Source organism: Pseudophryne corroboree, chromosome 9 (assembly GCF_028390025.1).
Source record: "Pseudophryne corroboree isolate aPseCor3 chromosome 9, aPseCor3.hap2, whole genome shotgun sequence".
In the NCBI taxonomy this organism is placed as follows: Eukaryota; Metazoa; Chordata; class Amphibia; order Anura; family Myobatrachidae; genus Pseudophryne; species Pseudophryne corroboree.
This window is the reverse complement of record NC_086452.1, coordinates 269095353-269121445: the sequence shown is the minus strand read 5'-3', so window position 1 is coordinate 269121445 and position 26093 is coordinate 269095353. Positions and strand designations below refer to the sequence as shown.

The following is a 26093-nucleotide window of genomic DNA, read 5'->3' as shown; positions in this document are numbered from 1 at the left end:
TGGTGATGCTTTTGGCATTGGCATCTGCGCGGCGGGGGTCTGAATTGGGGTCCTTGTCTCACAAGAGCCCTTACCTGATCATCTTTCAACATAAACCAACCTATTGTGGTGCCAGTAGTTACTGACACGTTCACTAGAACAGCTCGAATCCGGAAAACAGAGTCTGTTTGTCCTGTATGCTCCCAACAAGGGGGGTAATTCCAAGTTGATCGCAGCAGGACATTTTTTTAGCAGTTGGGCAAAACCATGTGCACTGCAGGGGGGGCAGATATTACATGTGCAGAAAGAGTTAGATTTGGGTGTGGTAACTTCAATCTGCAATCTAAATTGCAGTGTAAAAATAAAGCAGCCAGTATTTACCCTGCACAGAAACAAAATAACCCACCCAAATCTAATTCTCTCTGCAAATGTTATATCTGCCCCCCCCTGCAGTGCACATGGTTTTGCCCAACTGCTAAAAAATTTCCTGCTGCGATCAACTTGGAATTACCCCCAAGATTGGGTGTCCTGCTTCCAAGCAGACTATTGCGCGTTGGATCAGAAGTACGATTCAGCACGCTCATACTACGGCTGTAATGCCGTTACCATCGTCGGTGAAGGCCCATTCCACTAGGAAGGTGGGCTCATCCTGGGCGGCTGCCCGGGGGGTCTCGGCATTGCAACTTTGCCGAGCAGCTACTTGGTCGGGGTCAAACACATTTGCACAATTCTACAAGTTTGACACCTTGGCCGATGAAGACCTCAAGTTCGGTCAATCAGTGCTGCAGGGTCATCCGCACTCTTCCGCTTGTACTGGAGCTTTGGTATAAACCCCATGGTCATGAAGTGGACCCCAGCATCCTCTAGGACGTATGAGAAAACAGGATTTTGATACCTACCGGTAAATCCTTTTCTCCTAGTCCGTAGAGGATGCTTGGCGCCCGTCCCAGTGCGTACTTTACCTGCAGTTTTGTTATTAGAGTTACACAAGTTTCAGCATGTTGCTGTAATTGGTTCATGCCTGTTGGCGTGTGTTATGTTGGATGCCATGTTGTGCGGCATGGTTGAGGTGTGAGCTGGTATGTATCTCACCACTAGTTTAAAGTAAATCCTTTCCTCGAAATGTCCGTCTCCCTGGGCACAGTTCCTATAACTGAGGTCTGGAGGAGGGGCATAGAGGGAGGAGCCAGTTCACACCCATTGAAAAGTCTTAAGAGTGCCCATGGCTCCTGCGGAACCGTCTATACCCCATGGTCATGAAGTGGACCCCAGCATCCTCTATGGACTAGGAGAAAAGGATTTACCAGTAGGTATCAAAATCCTATTTATACTCAGATTGCAATAATTTAGTTGTCTTTGTTTCAAAATAGTTTACCGCTTTAAAATCCTTATGCTGTGTTACTCATATACAGTAACTGGATTTTTTCTGGTTAAAAAAAACAACATCTTTTGTCCAAATTATAAACTATTGCAGACAATTGGCAGATTGTTGTTCTTGGTAACATCTGTAACCATGGAAACAGTGATGCCCACAGTTTGTTTCTATGGTTATATTTGCTAAGGAAGTCTTGTTATTCATAACATGTATGTTAAAAGCAAACAAAAGTGTGTTTCTAAGGTTTCAATAAGTGATTTCTGGAAGATGTTTTAAATCAAGGATCTTGTGTTATTTCATAACATTTTATTACCTATAAGGGTGTTAGGCGCCCCATTTTATTACCTATAAGGGTGTTAGGCGCAAAAAACAGGTGGAGCGTGGCCACACAATAGTACCAATATAGTAGGTTGCAGCGGCACTCGCGGTCATACAAGAAACGTGCTATTAATTGCTTCTACGTTTCATTTTTATTGAAAACCCATCACAATTCCTGACAATGATTTTTTAATAAAACCGAAACTTAAAAGCAATTTATTGCACGGTTCTCGTATGACCGTGAGCGCCGCCATTGCAACCTACTTGATATTTACATCGGAGGACACTGGGCAACTACTTTTATACACAGTTTGGGGTTCCGGACATACAAATAGATAGATATATTTATATATTTACATATGCAATAAGCCCTTGAACTCCAGGCAGTCAATTACTGGCTCTGGTGCCCTCCTAGTGGGTGATGGCTCCCACACACATGCAGTCCATAGATTGGACGGCACTCATAGACTGGACATTGGTGAATGCACAAAACCCTGCAGGGTGTGTTTAATCAAATGGTGAACGTTTCGGGGACTTGTCCCCTTCTTCAGACAAAAATACAGTGCAAAGTGTGATAATAAATACAAAAGATAATGAGTAATATCTTACCCCCCTCCTCTTCCTCTCCCAGTGTGGTCCTTGATCCCGCCGGCTTGTATTTAATGTCACACTTGTCTCTGAGTGCCGCCCAATCTATGGACTGTATATCTAGCTGTCTGTCTGTCTTATCTATCCACCCCCACCACATATATAGAGATTGCTTGATATAGGTAGACAAACAGAGAAAGAGAGAGAGAGAGATAGGGATAATCACACGGAAAAAGAAAACTCACTCAGTTGAAGTTCCTCTGCACACGCACAGGGTCCCAGGCTGTCTATCTATCTATTGCTCCTTCAGGCAGGTGAGATGGCTCTATGGAGATGGAGGCATCTAGTGGCTTCTCTCAGTACTGCAGTCAGCCGTAACAAACTCTGAGCTCCCAGGGCCATCATTTGCTTTTTACGTTCGACCCTTCCAACTCCCCCTCTCCTCCCGCTGGCAACATGGGTGGACTAGAAGAGCCGCGCCTCGTACTGCCAGATCCGCTGTCTGCCACAGTGTGGCTGACCTCCCTGATTTGCATCCCTTTGCTGATAGGGTTCCGCCGCCACTGCCTATAATTTCTCTAACGTCCTAGTGGATGCTGGGGACTCCGTAAGGACCATGTGGAATAGACGGGCTCCGCAGGAGACATGGGCACCCCAAGAAAGAATTTAGATTCTGGTGTGCTCTGGCTCCTCCCTCTATGTCCCTCCTCCAGACCTCAGTTTGAATCTGTGCCCGGACGAGCTGGGTGCTGTTCAGTGAGCTCTCCTGAGCTTGTTGTAAGAAAGTATTTTGTTAGGTTTTTATTTTCAGGGAGCTCTGCTGGCAACAGACTCCCTGCATCGTGGGACAGAGGGGAGAGAAGCAGCCCTACTCTTTGAAGCTAGGTCCTGCTTCTGAGGCTACTGGACACCATTTGCTCCAGAGGGATCGTACACAGGATCTCACCCTCGTCGTCCGATCCCAGAGCCGCGCCGCCGCCCCCCTCGCAGAGCCGGAAGACAGAAGCCGTGTGAGTATGAGAAGCAAGAAGACTTTGAAAATCGGCGGCAGAAGACTCCGTTCTTCACACTGCAGCTGTGCACCATTCCTCCAAACACACCTCACATACTCCGGTCACTGTAAGGGTGCAGGGCGCAGGGGGGGGCGCCCTCGGCAGCATATGGACCTCTGTTGGCAAAAGTACTCATATATATAGTTGGGCACTGTATATATGTATGAGCCCCCGCCACAAAGATATGTATTTTAGCGGGACAGAAGCCCGCCGTCGAGGGGGCGGGGCTTCTCCCTCAGTACTCACCAGCGCCATTTTCTCTCCACAGCTCCGCTGACAAGAAGCTCCCCAGGCTCTCCCCTGCAGTACACGGTAGAAAAGGGTAAAAAGAGAGGGGGGGCACATAATTAGGCGCTAAAAACACAATATACAGCAGCTACTTGGGTTAACATTAAGTTACTGTGTTATTCCTGGGTTATATAGCGCTGGGGTGTGTGCTGGCATACTCTCTCTCTGTCTCACCAAAGGGCCTTGTGGGGGAACTGTCTTCAAAAAGGGTATTCCCTGTGTGTGTGTTGTGTCGGTACGCTTGTGTCGACATGTCTGATGAGGAAGGCTATGTGGAAGGGAGCAAATGAATGTGGTGTCTCTGCCGACGGCACCGACACCTGATTGGATGGATATGTGGAAGGTTTTAAATGATAATGTTAATTCCTTACATAAAAGGTTAGAAAAAGTTGAAGCCTCAGGACAGTCAGGGTCCCAACCCATGCCTGATCCTATGTCGCAGAGGCCGACACGGTCTCAGAAGCGCCCACTATCCCGAATTTCTCTGACGTCCTAAGTGGATGCTGGGACTTCGTAAGGACCATGGGGATTAGCGGCTCCGCAGGAGACTGGGCACAACTAAAGAAAGCTTTAGGACTACCTGGTGTGCACTGGCTCCTCCCACTAAGACCCTCCTCCAGACCTCAGTTAGATTCTTGTGCCTGGCTGAGCTGGATGCACACTAGGGGCTCTCCTGAGCTCCTAGAAAGAAAGTATATTTTAGGTTTTTTATTTTACAGTGAGATCTGCTGGCAACAGACTCACTGCAGCGAGGGACTAAGGGGAGAAGAAGCGAACCTACCTAACTGGTGGTAGCTTGGGCTTCTTAGGCTACTGGACACCATTAGCTCCAGAGGGATCGACCGCATGGAACCGGCCATTGATGTTCGGTCCCGGAGCCGCGCCGCCGGCCCCCTTACAGAGCCAGAAGCAAGAGGAGTCAGGAAAATCGGCGGCAGAAGACATCAGTCTTCACCAAGGTAGCGCACAGCACTGCAGCTGTGCGCCATTGCTCCTCATACACACTTCACACTCCGGTCACTGAGGGTGCAGGGCGCTGGGGGGGGGGGGCGCCCTGAGCAGCAATAAAAACACCTTGGCTGGCAAATATATCACAATATATAGCCCCAGAGGCTATATATGTGATAAATACCCCTGCCAGAATTCATTAAAAAGCGGGAGAAAAGTCCGCGAAAAAGGGGCGGAGCTATCTCCCTTAGCACACTGCCGCCATTTTCTCTTCACAGTGCAGCTGGAAGACAGATCCCCAGGCTCTCCCCTGTAGTTTTCAGGCTCAAAGGGTTATAAAGAGAGGGGGGGCACTAAATTTAGGCGCATTATTGTTTATACAAGCAGCTATTGGGGGAAAAATCACTCAGTTATAGTGTTAATCCCTGCATTATATAGCGCTCTGGTGTGTGCTGGCATACTCTCTCTCTGTCTCCCCAAAGGACTTTGTGGGGTCCTGTCCTCAGTCAGAGCATTCCCTGTGTGTGTGCTGTGTGTCGGTACGGCTGTGTCGACATGTGGGATGAGGAAGGTTACGTGGAGGTGGAGCAGAGGCCGATAAATGGGATGTCGCCCCCTGTGGGGCCGACACCAGAGTGGATGGATAGGTGGAAGGTATTAACCGACAATGTCAACTCCTTACATAGAAGGCTGGATGACGTAAAACAGCTGTGGGACAGCCGGCTTCTCAGCCCGCGCCTGCCCAGGCGTCTCGAAGGCCATGAGGGGCTCAAAAAAAAAGCGCCCGTTACCTCAGATGGCAGACACAGATGTCGACACAGAGTCTGACTCCAGTGTCGACAAGGTTGAGACATATACACAATCCACTAGGAACATCCGTTACATGATCTCGGCAATGAAAAATATGTTACGCATTTCTGACATGAACCCAAGTACCACATAAAAGGGGTTTTATTTTTGGGGAGAAAAAGCAGCCAGTGTTTTGTTCCCCCATCAGATGAATGAATGAAGTGTGTAAAGTAGCGTGGGTTCCCCCGATAAGAAACTGGTAATTTCTAAAAAGTTACTGATGGCGTACCCTTTCCCGCCAGAGGATAGGTCACGTTGGGAGATATCCCTTAGGGTGGATAAGGCGCTCACACGTTTGTCAAAAAAGGTGGCACTGCCGTCTTACGATACGGCCACCTTGAAGGAGCCTGCTGATAAAAAGCAGGAGGCTATCCTGGAGTCTGTATATACACACTCAGGTTATATACTGAGACCTGCAATCGCCTCAGCATAAATAGTGCTGCTGCAGCGTGGTCTGATACCCAGTCAGATAATATTAATACTCTAAGACATAATAGTTTGCTAACATAGAGCATATAAAAGACGTCGTCTTAGATATAAAGGATGCACAGAGGGATATTTGCCGGCTGGCATCCAGAATTAATGCAATGTCCATTCTGCCAGGAAGGTATTAGAAACCTGGCAGTGGACAGGTGATGCTGCCTATAAAAGGCACATGGTGATTCTGCCTTATAAGTGTGAGGAATTGTTTGGGGATGGTCTCTGGGACCTCGTATCCACAGCAACAGCTGGGAAGAAAACATTTTACCTCAGGTTTCCTCACAGCCTAAGAAAGCACTGTATTTTCAGGTACAGTCCTTTCGGCTTCAGAAAAGCAAGCGGGTCAAAGGCGCTTCCTTTTCTGCACAGAGACAAGGGAAGAAGGAAAAAGCTGCACCAGCAGCCAGTTCCCAGGATCAAAAATCTTCCCCCGCTTCCTCTGAGTCCACCGCATGACGTTGGGGCTCCACAGGTGGAGACAGGTGCGGAAGGGGCGCGTCTCGGGAACTTCAGGGACCAGTGGGCTTGCCCACAGGTGGATCCCTAGGTTCTGCAAATAGTATCACAGGGATACAGGCTGGAGTTCGAGGCGACTCCCCCTCGCCGTTACCTCACATCAGCCTTGCCTGCTGCCCTCGGAGAAAGGTAGTACTGGCGGCAATTCACAAGCTGTACTTCCAGCAGGTGAAATCAAGGTACCCCTGTTTTTTAACAAGGCCGGGGTTACTATTCCAAAATGTTGTGGTACCGAAACCAGACGGTTCAGTCAGATCCATTCTAAAATTGAAAGCCTTGAACACTTATATACGAAGGTTCAAGTTCAAAATGGAATCGCTCAGGGCGATTATTGCAAGCCTGGAGAATTTCATGGTATCACTGGACATCAAGGATGCTTACCTGCATGTCCCTATTTACCCTCTTCACCAGGAGTACCTCAAAATTGTGGTACAGGATTGTCATTACCAATTCCAGACGTTGCCGTTGGTCTGTCCCCGGCACCGAGGTATTTACCAAGGTAATGGCCGAAATAATTATCCCGTACTTGGACGATCTCCTTATAAAGGCGAGGTCCAGGGAGTAGTTGTTCGGCGGAGTAGCACTATCTCGGGAAGTGTTACAACAGCACGGCTGGATTCTGAATATTCCAAAGTCGCAGCTGGTTCCTACGACGCGTCTACTGTTCCTGGGTATGGTTCTGGACACAGAACAGGATAAGAAGGGTTTCTCCCGGAGGAGAAGTCCAAGGAGTTGTCGTCTCTAGACAGAGACCTCCTAATACGTATACAGGTGTCGGTGCATCAATGCACGCGAGCCCTGGGAAGGATGGTAGCTTCTTACGAAGAAATTCCATTCGCCAGGTCCCATGCAAGGATTTTCCAGTGGGATCTGTTGGACAAGTGGTCCAGGTCGCATCTTCAGATGCATCGGCGGATAACCCTGTCTCCAAGGGCCAGGGTGTCGCGGTTGTGGTGGCTGCAGAGTGCTCATCTTCTAGGGGGCCGCAGATTCGGCATACAGGACTGGGTCCTGGTGACCACGGATGCCAGCCTTCGAGGCTGGGAGGCAGTCACACGGAAGAAACTTCCAAGGCTATGGAAAAGTCAGGAGACTTCCCTACACATAAATATTCTGGAACTAAGGGCCATTTACAATGCCCTAAGTCAGGCTAGACCCCTGCTTCAACACCGGCCGGTGCTGATCCAGTCAGACAACATCACGGCGGTCGCTCATGTAAACCGACAGGGCGGCACAAGAAGCAGGATGGCGATGGCAGAAGCCACAAGGATTCTCCGATGGGCGGAAAATCATGTGTTAGCACTGTCAGCAGTGTTCATTCCCGGAGTGGACAACTGAGAAGCAGACTTTCTCAGAAGACACGACCTCCACCCGGGAGAGTGGAGACTTCATCCAGAAGTTTTCCAAATGATTGTACACCGTTGGGAAAGGCCACAGGTGGACATGATGGCGTCCCGCCTCAACAAAAAGCTACAAAGATATTGCGCCGGGTCAAGGGACCCTCAGGCGATAGCTGTGGACGCTCTGGTAACACCGTGGGTGTACCAGTCGGTGTATGTGTTCCCTTCTCTGCCTCTCTTACCCAGGGTAATGAGAATAATAAGGAGGAGAGGAGTAAGAACTATACTCATTGTTCCGGGTTGGCCAAGAAGAGCTTGGTAGCCAGAACTCCAAGAAATGATCTCAGAGGACCCATGGCCTCTGCCGCTCAGACAGGACCTGCTGCAGCAGGGGGCCTGTCTGTTACAAGATGTACCGCGGCTGCGTTTGACGGCATTGCAGTTGAACGCCGGATCCTGAAGGAAAAGGGCATTCCGGAGGAAGTTATCCCTTCACTATTTAAAGCTAGGAAAGAAGTGAACGCAAACCATTATCACCGCATATGGTGGAAATATGTTGCGTGCTGTGAGGCCAGGAAGGCCCCAAAGGAGAAATTTCAGCTAGGTCGATTTCTGCACTTCCTACAGTCAGAGGTGACTATGGGCCTAAAATTGGGTTCCATGAAGGTCCAGATTTCGGCTCTATCGATTTTCTTCCAAAATAGAACTGGCTTCACTGCCTGAAGTTCGGACTTTTGTTAAGGGAGTGCTGCATAGTCAGCCCCCGTTTGTGCCTCAAGTGGCACCGTGGGATCTCAACGTGGTGTTGGATTTCCTGAAGTCGCATTGGGTTGAGCCACTTAAATCCGTGGAGCTACAATACCTCACGTGAAAAGTGGTCATGCTGTGGGCCGTGGCATCGGCCAGGCGTGTATCAGAATTGGCGGCTTTGTCATACAAAAGCCCTTATCTGTATTTTATATGGATAAGGCGGAATTGAGGACTCGTTCCCAATTCCTTCCTAAGGTGGTATCGGTTTTTCATGTGAACCAACCTATTGTGGTGCCTGCGGCTACTTGGGACTTGGAGGGTTCCAAATTACTGGACGTATTCAGGGCCCTGAAAAGTATATGTTTCCAGGATGGCTGGAGTCAGGAAAACTGACTCGCTATTTATCCTGTATGCACCCAACAAGCTGGGTGCTCCTGCTTCTAAGCAGACTATTGCTCGCTGGATCTGTAGCACGATTCAACTTGCACATGCTGCGGCTGGACTGCCGCACCCTAAATCTGTAAAAGCCCATTCCACAAGGAAAGTGGGCTCTTCTTGGGCGGCTGCCCGAGGGGTCTCGGCTTTACAACTTTGCCGAGCTGTTACTTGGTCGGGTTCAAACATTTTTGCAACAGTCTACAAGTTTGATACCCTGGCTGAGGAGGACCTAGAGTTTGCTCATTCGGTGCTGCAGAGTCATCCGCACTCTCCCGCCCGTTTGGGAGCTTTGGTATAATCCCCATGGTCCTTACGGAGTCCCAGCATCCACTTAGGACGTCAGGGAAAATAAGATTTACTCACCGGTAAATCTATTTCTCGTAGTCCGTAGTGGATGCTGGGCGCCCATCCCAAGTGCGGATTGTCTGCAATACTTGTTTATAGTTATTGCCTAACTAAAGGGTTATTGTTGAGCCATCTGTTGAGAGGCTCAGTTATATTTCATACTGTTAACTGGGTATAGTATCACGAGTTATACGGTGTGATTGGTGCGGCTGGTATGAGTCTTACCCGGGATTCAAAATCCTTCCTATTTGTGTCAGCTCTTCCGGGCACAGTATCCTAACTGAGGTCTGGAGGAGGGTCTTAGTGGGAGGAGCCAGTGCACACCAGGTAGTCCTAAAGCTTTCTTTAGTTGTGCCCAGTCTCCTGCGGAGCCGCTAATCCCCATGGTCCTTACGGAGTCCCAGCATCCACTACGGACTACGAGAAATAGATTTACCGGTGAGTAAAATCTTATTTATTGACACGGATACCAACATGGATTCTGACTCCAGTGTCGATTACGATGATGCAAAGTTACAGCCAAGATTGGCTAAATCCATCCGTTATATGATTATAGCTATTAAGGAAGTGTTGCACATCACAGAGGAAACCCCAGTCCCTGACAGGAGGGTTCATATGTATGGGGAAAAGAAGCCGCAGATAACTTTTCCCCTCTCACACGAGCTCAATGAGTTATGTGAAAAGGCTTGGGAATCTCCAGATAAAAAAACTGCAGATTTCCAAAAGGATTCTTATGGCGTATCCTTTCCCGCCAACAGACAGGTTACGCTGGGAATCCTCCCCTAGGGTGGACAAAGCTTTGACACGCTAATCCAAGAAGGTGGCCCTGCCGTCACAGGATACGGCTACCCTCAAAGATGCTGCGAATAGAAAACATGAGGGTACCCTGAAGTCTATTTATACACATTCAGGTACCTTACTGAGGCCGGCAATCGCGTCGGCCTGGGTGTGTAGTGCTGTAGCAGCATGGACGGATACCTTATCTGAGGAACTTGATACCTCAGACAAGGATACTATGTTAATGACCCTGGGGCATATTAAAGACACTGTCCTGTATATGAGAGATGCCCAAAGAGACATTAGCTTACTAGGTTCTAGAATAAATGCTATGTCGATTTCTGCCAGAAGGGTCCTGTGGACTCGGCAATGGACAGGTGATGCCGACTCAAAAAGGCACATGGAGGTTTTACCTTACAAGGGTGAGGACTTGTTTGGGGAGGGTCTCTCGGACCTGGTCTCCACAGCTACGGCTGGAAAGTCAAATTTTTTGCCATATGTTTCCTCACAGCCTAAGAAAGCACCGTATTACCAAATGCAGTCCTTTCGATCACAGAAAAACAAGAAAGTCAGCGGTGCGTCCTTTCTTGCCAGGGGCAGGGGCAGAGGAAAGAAGCTGCACAACACAGCTAGTTCCCAGGAACAGAAGTCCTCCCCGGCTTCCACTAAATCCACCGCATGACGCTGGGGCTCCACAGGCGGAGCTAGGCCCGGTGGGGACGCGTCTCCGAAATTTCAGCCACAAGTGGGTTCACTCCCAGTTGGTTCCCTGGGCAATAGATATTGTGTCTCAGGGATACAAGCTGGAATTTGAGGAGATGCCCCCTCACCGATACCTCAAATCGGCCCTGCCAGCTACCCCCTTAGAGAGGGAAATAGTGTTAACTGCAATTCACAAATTGTATCTTCAACAGGAGGTGGTCAAGGTTCCCCTCCTTCAACAAGGAAAGGGTTATTATTCGACCATGTTTGTAGTACCGAAACCGGACGGTTCGGTCAGACCCATATTGAATTTAAAATCCCTGAACATGTACCTGAAAAGGTTCTGGTTCAAGATGGAATCGCTGAGAGCGGTCATTGCAAGCCTGGAAGGGGGGGATTTTATGGTGTTTCTGGACATAAAGGATGCATACCTTCATGTCCCCATTTATCCACCTCATCAGGCGTACCTCAGATTTGTGGTACAGGATTGTCATTGCCAATTTCAGACGTTGCCGTTTGGTCTCTCCACGGCTCCGAGAATATTTACAAAGGTAATGGCGGAAATGATGGTACTCCTGCGGAAGCAAGGGGTCACAATTATCCCATACTTGGACGATCTCCTCATAAAAGCGAGGTCAAGAGAGCAGTTGCTGATCAATGTAGCACGTTCTCTGGAAGTGTTACGTCAACACGGCTGGATTCTAAATATTCCAAAGTCGCAGTTGGTTCCTACGACTCGTCTGCCTTTCCTGGGCATGATTCTGGACACAGACCAGAAGAGGGTTTATCTCCCGAAGAGAAAGTTCAGGAACTCGTGACACTGGTCAGGGACCTATTAAAACCAAAACAGGTGTCGGTGCATCACTGCACTCGAGTCCTGGGAAAGATGGTGGCATCATACAAAGCCATTCCCTTTGGCAGGTTCCATGCGAGGACCTTTCAATGGGACTTACTGGACAAATGGTCCGGATCACATCTTCAGATGCATCGGTTAATCACCCTATCCCCCAGGGCCAGGGTGTCTCTACTGTGGTGGCTGCAGAGTGCTCAGCTTTTCGAAGGCCGCAGATTCAGTATTCAGGACTGGGTCCTGGTGACCACGGATGCAAGCCTCCGAGGGTGGGGAGCAGTCTCACAGGGAAGAAATTTCCAAGGGCTGTGGTCAAGTCAGGAGACTTGCCTTCACATCAGCATCCTGGAACTAAGGGCAATTTACAATGCCCTACGTCAAGCAGAGACCCTGCTTCGCAGTCAACCGGTTCTGATTCAGTCAGACAACATCACCGCTGTGGCTCATGTAAACCGACAGGGCGGCACAAGGAGCAGGGTGGCGATGGCGGAAGCCACCAGAATTCTTCGCTGGGCGGAGAATCACGTAAGCGCACTGTCAGCAGTGTTCATCCCGGGGGTAGACAACTGGGAAGCAGACTTCCTCAGCAGGCACGACCTCCACCCGGGGGAGTGGGGACTTCATCAAGAAGTCTTCGCACAGATTGCAAGTTGGTGGGAACTGCCACAGGTGGACATGATGGCATCCCGCCTTAACAAGAAACTACAGAGGTATTGCGCCAGGTCAAGAGACCCTCAGGCGATAGCTGTGGACGCCCTGGTGACACCGTGGGTGTTCCAATCGGTCTATGTATTTCCTCCTCTTCCTCTCATACCCAAGGTATTGAGAATCATAAGAAAAAGAGGAGTGAGAACAATACTCATTGTTTTCCGGATTGGCCAAGAAGGACTTGGTATCCAGATCTGCAAGAAATGCTCACAGAGGACCCGTGGCCTCTTCCTCTAAGACAGGACTTGTTGCAACAAGGGCCCTGTCTGTTCCAAGACTTACCGCGGCTGCGTTTGACGGCATGGCGGTTGAACGCCGGATCCTAGCGGAAAAAGGCATTCCGGATGAGGTCTTTCCTACGCTGATAAAGGCTAGGAAGGACGTGACAGCTCAACATTATCACCGTATATGGCGAAAATATGTTGCTTGGTGTGAGGCCAGGAATGCCCCTACGGAGGAATTCCAGCTGGGCCGTTTCCTTCACTTCCTACAGTCAGGAGTGACTTTGGGCCTAAAATTGGGTTCCATTAAGGTCCAGATTTCGGCCCTATCCATTTTCTTTCAAAAAGAGCTGGATTCTCTACCTGAAGTTCAGACATTTGTGAAGGGAGTGCTGCATATTCAGCCCCCTTTTGTGCCCCCAGTGGCACCTTGGGATCTTAACGTGGTGTTGAGTTTCCTGAAATGCCACTGGCTTGAACCACTCAAAACGGTGGAATTGAAATATCTCACGTGGAAGGTGGTCATGCTACTAGCCTTGGCTTCGGCTAGGCGTGTGTCAGAATTAGCGGCTTTGTCACATAAAAGCCCCTATCTGGTTTTCCTTGTGGATAGAGCAGAGTTGCGGACCCGTCCACAATTCCTGCCAAAAGTGGTTTCATCTTTACATATAAACCAACCTATTGTGGTGCCTGTGGCTACTACTGACTTGAAGGATTCCAAGTTGCTTGTTGTGGTCAGGGCTTTGAAGGTTTATGTAGCCAGAATGGCTAGAGTCAGGAAAACAGACTCTTTGTTTATCCTGTATGCTTCCAACAAGCTTGGTGCGCCTGCTTCAAAGCAAACTATTGCTCGCTGGATCTGTAACACGATTCAGCAGACTCATTCTGCGGCTGGATTGCCGCTGCCAAAATTAGTTAAAGCCCATTCCACGAGGAAGGTGGGCTCTTCTTGGGCGGCTGCCCTAGGGGTCTCGGCATTACAGCTGTGCCGAGCGCTTACTTGGTCAGGTTCAAACACTTTTGCAAAGTTCTACAAGTTAGATACCCTGGCTGAGGAGGACCTTGTGTTTGCTCATTCAGTGCTGCAGAGTCATCCGCACTCTCCCGCCCGTTTGGGAGCTTTGGTATAATCCCCATGGTCCTTACGGAGTCCCCAGCATCCACTAGGACGTTAGAGAAAATAAGATTTTACTTACCGGTAAATCTATTTCTCGTAGTCCGTAGTGGATGCTGGGCGCCCATCCCAAGTGCGGACCTCTTCTGCAATACTTGTATATAGTTATTGCTGCAATAAGGGCTATGTTATTGTTGCATCAGGGTTGAACTGATGCTCTGTTGTTGTTCATACTGTTGACTGGGTAAGTTTATCACAAGTTATACGGTGTGATTGGTGTGGCTGGTATGAATCTTGCCCTTGATTACCAAAATCCTTTCCTGGTACTGTCAGCTCTTCCGGGCACAGTTTCTCTAACTGAGGTCTGGAGGAGGGACATAGAGGGAGGAGCCAGAGCACACCAGAATCTAAATTCTTTCTTGGGGTGCCCATGTCTCCTGCAGAGCCCGTCTATTCCCCATGGTCCTTACGGAGTCCCCAGCATCCACTATGGACTACAAGAAATAGATTTACCGGTAAGTAAAATCTTATTATTGCTTTTAAATTTGCAAAATCATTCTTTAATGGACCTAATATTAAGTAGGTGCTTGAGAAATCATACATTTATGTTGGTATTATTTACCTTTAAAATAAAGGCCCTCATTCCGAGTTGTTCGCTCGTTCTTTTTCATTGCATCGCAGCGATTTTCCGCAAACTGCGCATGCGCAATGTTCGCACTGCGGCTGCGCCAAGTAAATTTGCTAAGAAGTTTGGTATTTTACTCACGGCATTACGAGGTTTATTCTTCGTTCTGGTGATCGGAGTGTGATTGACAGGAAGTGGGTGTTTCTGGGCGGAAACCTTCCGTTTTATGGGTGTGTGTGAAAAAACGCTGCAGTTTCTGGGAAAAACGCGGGAGTGGCTGGAGAAACAGGGGAGTGTCTGGGCGAACGCTGGGTGTGTTTGTGACGTCAAACCAGGAACGACAAGCACTGAACTGATCGCACTGGAAGAGTAAGTCTCGAGCTACTCAGAAACTGCACAGAGAAATCTTTTCGCAATATTGCGAATCTTTCGTTCACAATTCTGCTAAGCTAAAATTCACTCCCAGTAGGCGGCGGCTTAGCTTGTGCAATGGTGCTAAAAGCAGCTTGCGAGCGAACAACTCGGAATGAGGGCCAAAATACTTAATGAAAATATTTGTCCCCCTGTACTAATTAAATATGTATTTTAGGAAATGGAATGAAAATGCTGATGAAAAAAGCTCTGAAATTTAAGGATCCCTTGCTAATGAAGATGATCAGGAATATTTCTCAGCATGACGGACCAACTAAAATTTTGTTCATTGTAAGATTTTTTTTTTTTTTTGCTCAGCTATGAATATTAATTCATATTTTAGAAGTACAAATGTCATTGGTAGTATTCAAACCCAAGATTCATTTTATTGCTGACTTTTTCCGCTCATTTTAAATGGAGTAACTGGTTCTGACATCTGTTTGCAGGTAGCATTTATATTGATTCTTGTAAGAAAAATGGATAAAATCAGTTTCCAGTTAGACAATTGTATGCAGGCCCTTAGTAGCACACACTACAGGGGGGTGGTCTTCAGGTTGCTGACGGCCGGGCTCCCGGCGACCACCATACCGGCGCCGGAATCCCGACTCCTTCAAACCATACTACACCCACTACAGGGGGGTACTCACAGAGCGATCCCATCCTAAAATCTAAGCAATCTGACTAGATTGCTTAGATTTTAAGCATGATCTCTCCGTGTGTACCCCTTACAGCGATAGCGATGCGCAGCGCTATCGCTGGTGCTAGATTGGCCTGCATGCAGGCTCAATCTAGCAGGTCGCTCAATTCACCCGCTGGGTGAAATGAGCGTCTTCCCCCCCCATACCTCTCGCATGCTCAGTACACATCGCGCTGTGCTTAGCGGGGGGAGAGATGTGTGCTGAGCGGTTCGCTCAGCACACATCTTAAGCTATCTGTTGTCCTTCTATAGACATAGGGGGTTATTCAGACCTGATCGCTGCTCTGCATTTTTCGCACAGCAGGCGATCCGGTCGTAACTGCGTATGCACCGCAATGCACACGCATGTCAGACAACAACAATGGGCATCACCGGTCAGCGACAGGATGGCGCGAAAATTCATATCGCACGGGCGTTTGGAAGGTGATTAACAGGAAGAGGCCGTTTGTGGATGGTAACTGACCATTTAGTGGGAGTGTCCGGAAAAACACAGGCGTGCCCAAGTGTTTTCAGGGAGGATGTTGACGTCAGCTCCGGTCCCGATCAGCCTTTTCTGTTAGCACTGCAGGAGTAAGTCCTAGGCTGTGCAGAGACTGCACAAAGTGGATTTTTGCAGGTCGGCGTACTTATGCGATCGCACACGTGCACGGCGAATTTACACTCCCGCCTGGGGGTGACGACTATCTGAACGCCGGACAGCAAAGTTAGCAGCCCAGTGATCAGGTCTGAATCACCCCCTTATAGCAAACATAAATGACCAAAGTCTCACAAGTTAATAAATAAGTGAAAATATAATCTACAGTCTCATGTTAGGTAGACCTTCTGGTAATACTAAAATTGACACACAGGGGTATATTTACTAAGGTCCCGATTTTGACCGAGATGCCGTTTTTTCTTCAAAGTGTCATTTCGGTAATTTACTAAGCAAAAATCTCGGCAGTGATGAGAGCATTCGTAATATTTTGGAAGTCCTAGGAAAAAATCACGAATCAATACACCATCGGTCAAATACGCCTGCAATTTGGTAGAAATCGGTAATTTACTAAAAAGTGCAAATCACAAACACTGCCGACAATAGCCAAACACTGCCGTGCTGAAATACAAATCGTGAAAAAGTGCTAAAAAAAAACAGACCTGTTTTTTTATCCCGTGTTTGGATAGGCATGCACGGATCCATGAGATCGGTGCATGTTTATCAGTGGGAAGGGGATGGGAAAGTATTATTTTATTTAAAAAAAAATGCGTGGGGTCCCCCCTCCTAAGCAAAACCAGCCTCGGGCTCTTTGAGCCGGCCCTGGTTGCAAAAAAATGGGGGGAAAAATGATAGAGGTTCCCCCATATTTAAACAACCAGCACCGGGCTCTGCGCCTGGTCCCGGTTCCAAAAATACGGGGGACAAAAAGCGTAGGGGTCCCCCGTATTTCTGAAACCAGCACCGGGCTCCACTAGCCAGATACATAATGCCACAGCCGGGGGACACTTTTATATAGGTCCCGGCGGCCCTGGCATTGCATAACCAACTAGTCACCCCTGGCCGGGGTACCCTGGAGGAGTGGGGACCCCTTCAATCAAGGCGTCCCCCCCCTCCAGCCACCCAAGGACCAGGGGTGAAGCCCGAGGCTGTCCCCCCCCATCCAAGGGCTGCGGATGGGAGGCTGATAGCCATTGTGTAAAAAAATGAATATTGTTTTTAGTAGCAGTACTACAAGTCCCAGCAAGCCTCCCCCGCAAGCTGGTACTTGGAGAACCACAAGTACCAGCATGCGGAGGATAACCGGGACCGCTGGTACCTGTAGTAGTACTACTACTAAAAAAATACCCCAATAAAAACATAAGACACACACCTTGAAAGTATAACTTTAATGCATACATACACACCTCCATATACACATACTTACCTTATGTTCACACGAGGGTCGGTCCTCTTCTCCATGTAGAATCCATGGTGTACCTGTGGAAAAAATTATACTCACAAAATCCAGTGTAGAAGGTTCTTCTTCTTTTAATCCATTTGTAATCCAGGTACTTGTCAAAATAAAAAAACGGACACCCGACCTCGCACTGAAAGGGGCCCCATGTTTTCACATGGGACCCCTTTCCCCGAATGCCAGAAACCCCCTCTGACTTATGTCTAAGAGGGTTCCCTCAGCCAATCAGGGAGCGCCACATTGTGGCACTCTCCTGATTGGCTGTGTGCTCCTGTACTGTATGACAGGCAGCACACGGCAGTGTTACAATGTAGCGCCTATGCGCTCCATTATAACCAATGGTGGGAACTTTATGGTCAGCGGTGAGGTTACTTTCGGTCAACCGCTGACCACAAAGTTCCCAGGGACCAAGATAAAAGTATCCCTCGGCTGTGGCATTATCTCTCTGACTAGTGGAGCCCGGTGCTGGTTCAAAATATATGGGGGAATCCCTACGCTTTTTGTCCCCCGTATTTTTGGAACCAGGACCAGGCGCAGAGCCCGGTGCTGGTTGTTTAAATATGGGGGAACCTCTATCATTTTTTCCCCCATATTTTTGCAACCAGGAACGGCTCAAAGAGCCCGAGGCTGGTTTGGCTTAGGAGGGGGGACCCCACGCAATTTTTTATTTTTATTTTAACACTGTTTTTTTTTTTTTAACAAGGTGCACCATGAAGCCCAGCACGGATCTCTCAGATCCGGCCGAGATTCATTGTATTAAAGTCGGCAGTGTTTTACAAGTCACTCACGTAAAACACTGCCTAAAAAAACGAATGACATCGACATCGGTAAAACCGAAAATGCAGAATACGGCAGCTTAGTAAATTAGTCGTACTAAATTCAAAAAGTTGCATATTTACATTTTTGATGTCATTCGTGATTGAACTTTGACCTCAAACGGGAAAATACGATTTTTAGTAAATATACCCCACAGTTTATTATAGAGTGCTTTCTGCACATTTGTAAATAATACAACAGCATCAGGCTCAGAAGAATGCAAGGAATTATGTAAGTGTTGTTATGTAGAGTGCGATAAATTGGGAGGGTAGAGCTGAGGCTGCTGTCACCTCTGCAGTGAAAAAAAGGTTGAATACTAGAGTTGTTTCTTACAGTTATGTGTTTGATAGCAGTTTTTATTGTGGATTTCTCCTGCAGGGTCCACAGGGTATCCACAGGATACATTGTGATATAGTGGAGCGACAGCAGATTTGCACCAAACGGTCAAAGCTTTTTGGCCTCCCAACATGTAATGGGCCCGTCCATATATCCTGCCTCCTGGCTCAGGCCAATCAGTTTTTTGTTTGGTGCGGCATGAGCTGGACCATGGTCAGAGGGCTGCCGTTTTTTTAGCAGCCATAAGCTTTCTTATTTTATTTTTATAGTCTTACTATTTTTTCTCATACGTCCTAGAGGATGCTGGGGTCCACTTCAGTACCATGGGGTATAGACGGTTCCGCAGGAGCCATTGGCACTTTAAGACTTTTTCAGAGTGTGAACTGGCTCCTCCCTCTATGCCCCTCCTCCCAGGCAGACTGGTCGCACTCTAGTGGAGCTCTACTGAGTTTCACTAAAAATACTTTGTTAGGTTTTTTATTTTCAGCCATACTGCTGGCAACAGTCTCCCTGCTTTGTGGGACTTAGGGGAAGAAGTAGGAACCAACTTCCTGAATAGTTTCATGGCTCTGCTTCTTGCTGACAGGACGCCATTAGCTCCTGAAGGGTACTGAACACTAGCTGCGGCTATGCGCTCACTCCCACAGCACGCCGTCACCCCCCTAACAGAGCCGGAAGTCAGAAGACAGGTGAGTGTATTACCGAATAGGTCTCCGGTCATTGTGACGGCAAAAAGGTACCGTGCAGCGGGCGGGAACGCTGCGCGAGCATGCTGCCCATAACACAGGTACAGCGGGGTGCAGGGCGCGGGGTGGGGGGGGGGCGCCCTGGGCATCATGAATACCTGCTCTAACTGGCAAAAAGGTAGCATATTGGGCCATGACACAATCCTACACCACCGCCAGTATAAATATTACCTCATGTTTGCTGAGGAAAAATGCGCCATTGCAGAGGGCGGGGCTTCTTTCTCAAGCAGCTAGCACACTGTTCAGCGCCATTTTCTTCCAGCAAAAAGCAAGGGAAGAAACTCTGATCCTCCTCTCAACTTATGATTTTAGTATCTGAGTGCAAAAAGGGGGGAAAAGTGTATATTGTGGTATTATAACCTATTTTCTCTGACGTCCTAGTGGATGCTGGGAACTCCGTAAGGACCATGGGGAATAGCGGCTCCGCAGGAGACTGGGCACAAAAGTAAAGCTTTAGGACTACCTGGTGTGCACTGGCTCCTCCCCCTATGACCCTCCTCCAAGCCTCAGTTAGATTTTTGTGCCCGGCCGAGAAGGGTGCACACTAGGGGCTCTCCTGAGCTTCTTAGTGAAAGTTTAGTTTTAGGTTTTTTATTTTCAGTGAGACGTGCTGGCAACAGGCTCACTGCATCGAGGGACTAAGGGGAGAAGAAGCTAACTCACCTGCGTGCAGAGTGGATTGGGCTTCTTAGGCTACTGGACACCATTAGCTCCAGAGGGACCGAACACAGGCCCAGCCTCGGAGTCCGGTCCCAGAGCCGCGCCGCCGTCCCCCTTACAGAGCCAGAAGAGAAGAGGTCCGGAAAATCGGCGGCAGAAGACATCCTGTCTTCACCAAGGTAGCGCACAGCACTGCAGCTGTGCGCCATTGCTCCTCAGCACACTTCACACTTCGGTCACTGAGGGTGCAGGGCGCTAGGGGGGGGCGCCCTGAGCAGCAATAAAAACACCTTGGCTGGCGAAAATACATCACATATAGCCCCCAGGGCTATATGGATGAATTTTAACCCCTGCCAGATTCCACAGAAAAACGGGAGAAAAGGCCACCGAGAAGGGGGCGGAGCCTATCTCCTCAGCACACTGGCGCCATTTTCTCTCACAGCTCCGTTGGAGGGAAGCTCCCTGGCTCTCCCCTGCAGTTACTACACTACAGAAAGGGGTTAAAAAAGAGAGGGGGGCACTAATTAGGCGCAGTATAACAATACAGCAGCTATAAGGGGAAAAACACTTATATAAGGTTATCCCTGTATATATATATATATATATATATATATATATATATATAGCGCTCTGGTGTGTGCTGGCATACTCTCCCTCTGTCTCCCCAAAGGGCTAGTGGGGTCCTGTCCTCTATCAGAGCATTCCCTGTGTGTGTGCTGTGTGTCGGTACGTTGTGTCGACATGTATGAGGAGAAAAATGAGGTGGAGGCGGAGCAATTGCCTGTAACAGAGATGTCACCCCCTAGGGAGTCGACATCTGAGTGGATGAGCTTATGGAAGGAATTATGTGAGTCAGCTCTTTACAAAAGATTGATGACATGAGACAGCCGGCGACTCAGCCTGTGCCTGTCCAGGTGTCTCAAAAGCCATCAGGGGCTCTAAAACGCCCGTTACCGCAGATGGCAGATACAGACGCCGACACGGATACTGACTCCAGTGTCAACGATTAAGAGACGAATGTGACTTCCAGTAGGGCCACACGTTACATGATTGAGGCTATGGAAAATGTTTTTACACATTTCTGATAATACCAGTACCACTAAAAAGGGTATTATGTTGGGTGAGAAAAAACTGCCTGTAGTTTTTCCTGCATCTGAGGAATTAAATGAAGTGTGTGATGATGCGTGGGTTTCCCCCGATAAAAACTGTTAATTCCTAAAAAGTTATTAGCATCATACCCCTTCCCGCCAGAGGATAGGGCACGTTGGGAAACACCCCCTAGGGTGAATAAAGCGCTCACACGCTTGTCTAAACAGGTGGCACTACCGTCCCCGGATACGGCCGCCCTTAAGGAACCTGCTGACAGAAAGCAGTAAAATATCCTAAAATGTATATACACTCACACGGGTGTGATACTGCGACCAGCAATCGCCTCAGCCTGGATGTGCAGTGCTGGGGTGGCTTGGTCGGATTCCCTGACTGACAATATTGATACCCTAGATAGGGACAGTATATTACTGACTATAGAGCATTTAAAAGATGCATTTCTATATATGCGTGATGCACAGAGGGATATTTGCCGACTGGCATCAAGAGTAAGTGCGCTGTCCATTTCTGCCAGAAGAGGGTTATGGACAAGACAGTGGTCAGGTGATGCTGATTCCAAAAGGCATATGGAAGTATCGCCTTATAAAAGGGAGGAGTTATTTGGGGTAGGTCTAACAGACCTGGTGGCCACGGCAACGGCTGGAAAATCCACATTTTTACCCCAGGTAGCCTCTCAACATAAGAAGACGCCGTATTATCAGGCGCAGTTCTTTGGGCCCCATAAGGGCAAGCGGGCAAAAGGCTCCTCATTTCTGCCCCGTGGCAGAGGGAGAGGAAAAAGGCTGCAGCAAACAGCCAGTTCCCAGGAACAGAAGCCCTCTCCCGGTTTCTGCCAAGTCCTCAGCATGACGCTTGGGCTTTACAGGCGGACTCAGGCACGGTGGGGGCCCGTCTCAAAAATTTCAGCGTGCAGTGGGCTCACTCACAGGGGACCCCTGGATCCTTCAGGTGGTATCTCAGGGGTACAAATTGGAATTCGAGACGTCTCCCCTTCGCCGTTTTCCTAAAGTCTGCTTTACCGACGTCTCCCTCCGACAGGGAGGCGGTATGGGAAGCCATTCACAAGCTGTACTCCCAGCAGGTGATAATCATGGTACCCCTTCTACAACAGGGAAAGGGGGTATTATTCCACGCTGTTTGTGGTACCGAAGCCGGACGGCTCGGTGAGACCTAATTTAAATCTGAAATCCTTGAACACTTACATACAAAGGTTCAAATTCAAGATGGAGTCACTCAGAGCGGTGATGGCAAACCTGGAAGAAGGGGATTATATGGTGTCTCTGGACATCAAGGATGCTTATCTCCATGTCCCAATTTACCCTTCTCACCAAGGGTACCTCAGGTTTGTGGTACAGAACTGTCACTATCAGTTTCAGACGCTGCCGTTTGGTTTGTCCACGGCACCCCGGGTCTTTACCAAAGTAATGGCCGAAATGATGATACTCCTTCGAAGGAAGGGAGTTTTAATTATCCCTTACTTGGACGATCTCCGGATAAGGGCAAGATCCAGGGAACGGTTGGTAGTCGGGGTAGCACTATCTCAAGTAGTGTTGCGGCAGCACGGTTGGATTCTTAATATTCCAAAATCGCAGCTGATCCCGACGACACGTCTTCTATTCCTAAGGATGATCCTGGACACAGTCCAGAAAAAGGTGTTTCTCCAGGAGGAGAAAGCCAGGGAGTTATCCGAACTAGTCAGAAACCTCCTAAAACCAGGCCAAGTGTCAGTGCAGCAATGCACAAGGGTCCTGGGAAAAATGGTGGCTTCCTACGAAGCAATTCCATTCGGCAGATTCCACGCAAGAACTTTCCAGTGGGACCTGCTGGAAAAGTGGTCCGGATCGCATCTTCAGATGCATCAGCGGATAACCCTGTCACCAAAGACAAGGGTGTCTCTCCTGTGGTGGTTGCAGAGTGCTCATCTTCTAGAGGGCGCAGATTCGGCATTCAGGACTGGGTCCTGGTAACCACGGATGCCAGCCTGCGAGGCTGGGGAGCAGTCACACAGGGAAGAAATTTCCAGGGCTTGTGGTCAAGCCTGGAGACATCACTTCACATAAATATCTTGGAGCTAAGGGCCATTTACAATGCCCTAAGCCAAGCAAGACCTCTGCTTTAAGGTCAGCCGGTGCTGATCCAGTCGGACAACATCACGGCAGTCACCCACGTAGAGAAGCTGCAAGGATTTTTCGCTGGGCGGGAAATCATGTGATAGCATTGTCAGCAGTGTTCATTCCGGGAGTGGACAACTGGGAAACAGACTTCCTCAGCAGAAGTCTTCCACATGATTGTAAACCGTTGGGAAAAACCAAAGGTGGACATGATGGCGTCCCGCCTAAACAAAAAATTGGACAGGTATTACGCCAGGTCAAGGGACCCTCAGGCAATAGCTGTGGACGCTCTGGTAACACCGTGGGTGTACCAGTCAGTGTATGGGTTCCCTCCTCTTCCTCTCTTACCAAAAGTATTGAGAATTATAAGACGGAGGGGAGTAAGAACTATACTCGTGGCTCCGGATTGGCCAAGAAGGACTTGGTACCCGGAACTTCAAGAGATGCTCACGGAGGACCCGTGGCCTCTACCTCTAAGAAGGGACCTGCTCCATCAAGGACCCTATCTATTCCAAGACTTACCGCGGCTGCGTTTGACGGCAGGGCGGTTGAACGCCGGATCCTGAAGGAAAAAGGCATTCCGGATGAAGTCATCCCTACCCTGATCAAAGCCAGGAAGGATGTAACCGCAAAGCATTATCACCGCATTAGGCGAAAATATGTTGCGTGGTGCGAGGCCAGTAAGGCCCCGATGGAGGAATTTCAACTAGGTCGATTCCTGCATTTCCTGCAAACAGGAGTGTCTATGGGCCTAAAATTGGCGTCCATTAAGGTTCAAATTTCGGCCCTGTCAATTTTCTTCCAGAAAGAACTAGCTTCAGTTCCTGAAGTTCAGACGTTTGTAAAAGGGGTACTGCATATACAGTCTCCTTTTGTGCCTCCAGTGGCACCTTGGGATCTCAATGTAGTTTTGGGGTTCCTAAAGTCACAATGGTTTGAACCACTTGAATCTGTGGAGTTAAAATATCTCACATGGAAAGTGGTCATGCTGTTGGCCCTGGCCTAGGCCAGGCGCGTGTCAGAATTGGCGGCTTTATCCTGTAAAAGCCCTTATCTGATCTTCCATTCAGACAGGGCGGAATTGAGGACTCGTCCTCATTTTCTCCCTAAGGTGGTTTCAGCGTTTCATCTGGACCAACCTATTGTGGTACCTGCGGCTACTAGTGACTTGGAGGACTCCCAAGTTGTTGGACATAGTCAGGGCCCTGAAAATATATGTTTCCAGGACGGCTGGAGTCAGAAAATCTGACTCGCTGTTTATCCTGTATGCACCCAACAAGCTGGGTGCTCCTGCTTCTAAGCAGACTATTGCTCGTTGGATTTGTAATACAATTCAGCTTGCACATTCTGTGGCAGGCCTGCCACAGCCAAAATCTGTAAAAGCCCATTCCACAAGGAAGGTGGGCTCATCTTGGGCGGCTGCCCGAGGGGTCTCGGCTTTACAACTTTGCCGAGCAGCTATTTGGTCAGGGGCAAACACGTTTGCTAAATTCTACAAATTTGATACCCTGGCTGAGGAGGACCTGGAGTTCTCTCATTCGGTGCTGCAGAGTCATCCGCACTCTCCCGCCCGTTTGGGAGCTTTGGTATAATCCCCATGGTCCTTACGGAGTTCCCAGCATCCACTAGGACGTCAGAGAAAATAAGAATTTACTTACCGATAATTCTATTTCTCGTAGTCCGTAGTGGATGCTGGGCGCCCATCCCAAGTGCGGATTGTCTGCAATACTTGTACATAGTTATTGTTAACTAAATCGGGTTATTGTTGTTGTGAGCCATCTATCCAGAGGCTCCTCTGTTATCATGCTGTTAACTGGGTTCAGATCACAGGTTGTACGGTGTGATTGGTGTGGCTGGTATGAGTCTTACCCGGGATTCATAAATCCTTCCTTATTGTGTACGCTCGTCCGGGCACAGTATCCTAACTGAGGCTTGGAGGAGGGTCATAGGGGGAGGAGCCAGTGCACACCAGGTAGTCCTAAAGCTTTACTTTTGTGCCCAGTCTCCTGCTGAGCCGCTATTCCCCATGGTCCGTACGGAGTTCCCAGCATCCACTACGGACTACGAGAAATAGAATTATCGGTAAGTAAATTCTTATTATTGACAATATATATATAGAGTGGAAAGTCTCTGTGTACAAAGTACATGACACAGGGATTTTTTATTTAAGCGCTGAGTTGTGGACTGGCAATGCCTTTTCTGTGTCCCTCTGACAGATGTTACTGTGGGTCTGTCCCTTATAAACCCCGGAGTGTCTGTGGTGTGATTGTGCACGTTTGAGACATGTCTAAGGCAGGGAGCTTTTCCTCTGTGGGAGCCATGTTAGGGACACAGAGTTGTAATGTGACACCAAGAGCCTGACTGGGTGAAAGATTTACGTGACAGTGTGAATCATATCAGTAAGAGATTGGATAAGTCTGAGTCTCATGCAGAAAACTGAAAATAATCTGTTGAAGATGTGATTTTTAATAGTTCTGCCTTTCATCCACAGAGGACCCCTCTGGGTCACATAAACATTTGCACAAGTAGTATGAACTGATACCGACACGGACACTGTTTCCTGTGTCGACACTAGTGATTCCAGGGGAATAGGTCCTAAGTTAGCGAAAAACATTCAAAACATGTTTTTAGCTATAAAGGAGGTATTAGAAGTTACGGGGCCCCCTCCTTTACCAAAGGAGAAGGCGTACTTTAGTAAAGAAGTAATGTAACTTTCTCTCCACCTCATGAGCTGAACAGTCTCTTGGAGGGAGTCTGGTTTAACCCGAAAAGAAATTTCAGATTCCCAAAAGAAGTCAGGCTGCTAAGCTTTTTCCATGCAGAGGACAGGAAAAGGTGGGAGTCACCCCCCATTTTACACAGTGCCCTGTCACGGTTAAAAGAAAAAGGTGTTTCTCCCTGCGCCTGGGACGGCTTCACTTAAGGAGCCGGCAGACCACAAATTGGATACTATGTTGTTATCTATTGATGTGGCCAATGGGACACTACTCAGGCCTACCATTGCCTGTGCGTTGGTGC

The 26093-nt window shown here is 48.6% G+C and overlaps 1 protein-coding gene across 3 annotated transcripts in view; it reads left to right on the top strand.

Moving 5' to 3' along the window:
- KIFAP3 (kinesin associated protein 3) overlaps positions 1-26093 on the top strand; it is a 631738-nt gene that overhangs the window by 432036 nt on the left and 173609 nt on the right. For all 3 annotated transcript variants that reach the window (XM_063940294.1, XM_063940293.1, XM_063940295.1), the window contains exon 13: positions 14853-14965. In XM_063940294.1, coding sequence (XP_063796364.1) covers positions 14853-14965 — 113 coding nt within the window. The remainder of the gene's footprint in view (positions 1-14852; positions 14966-26093) is intronic.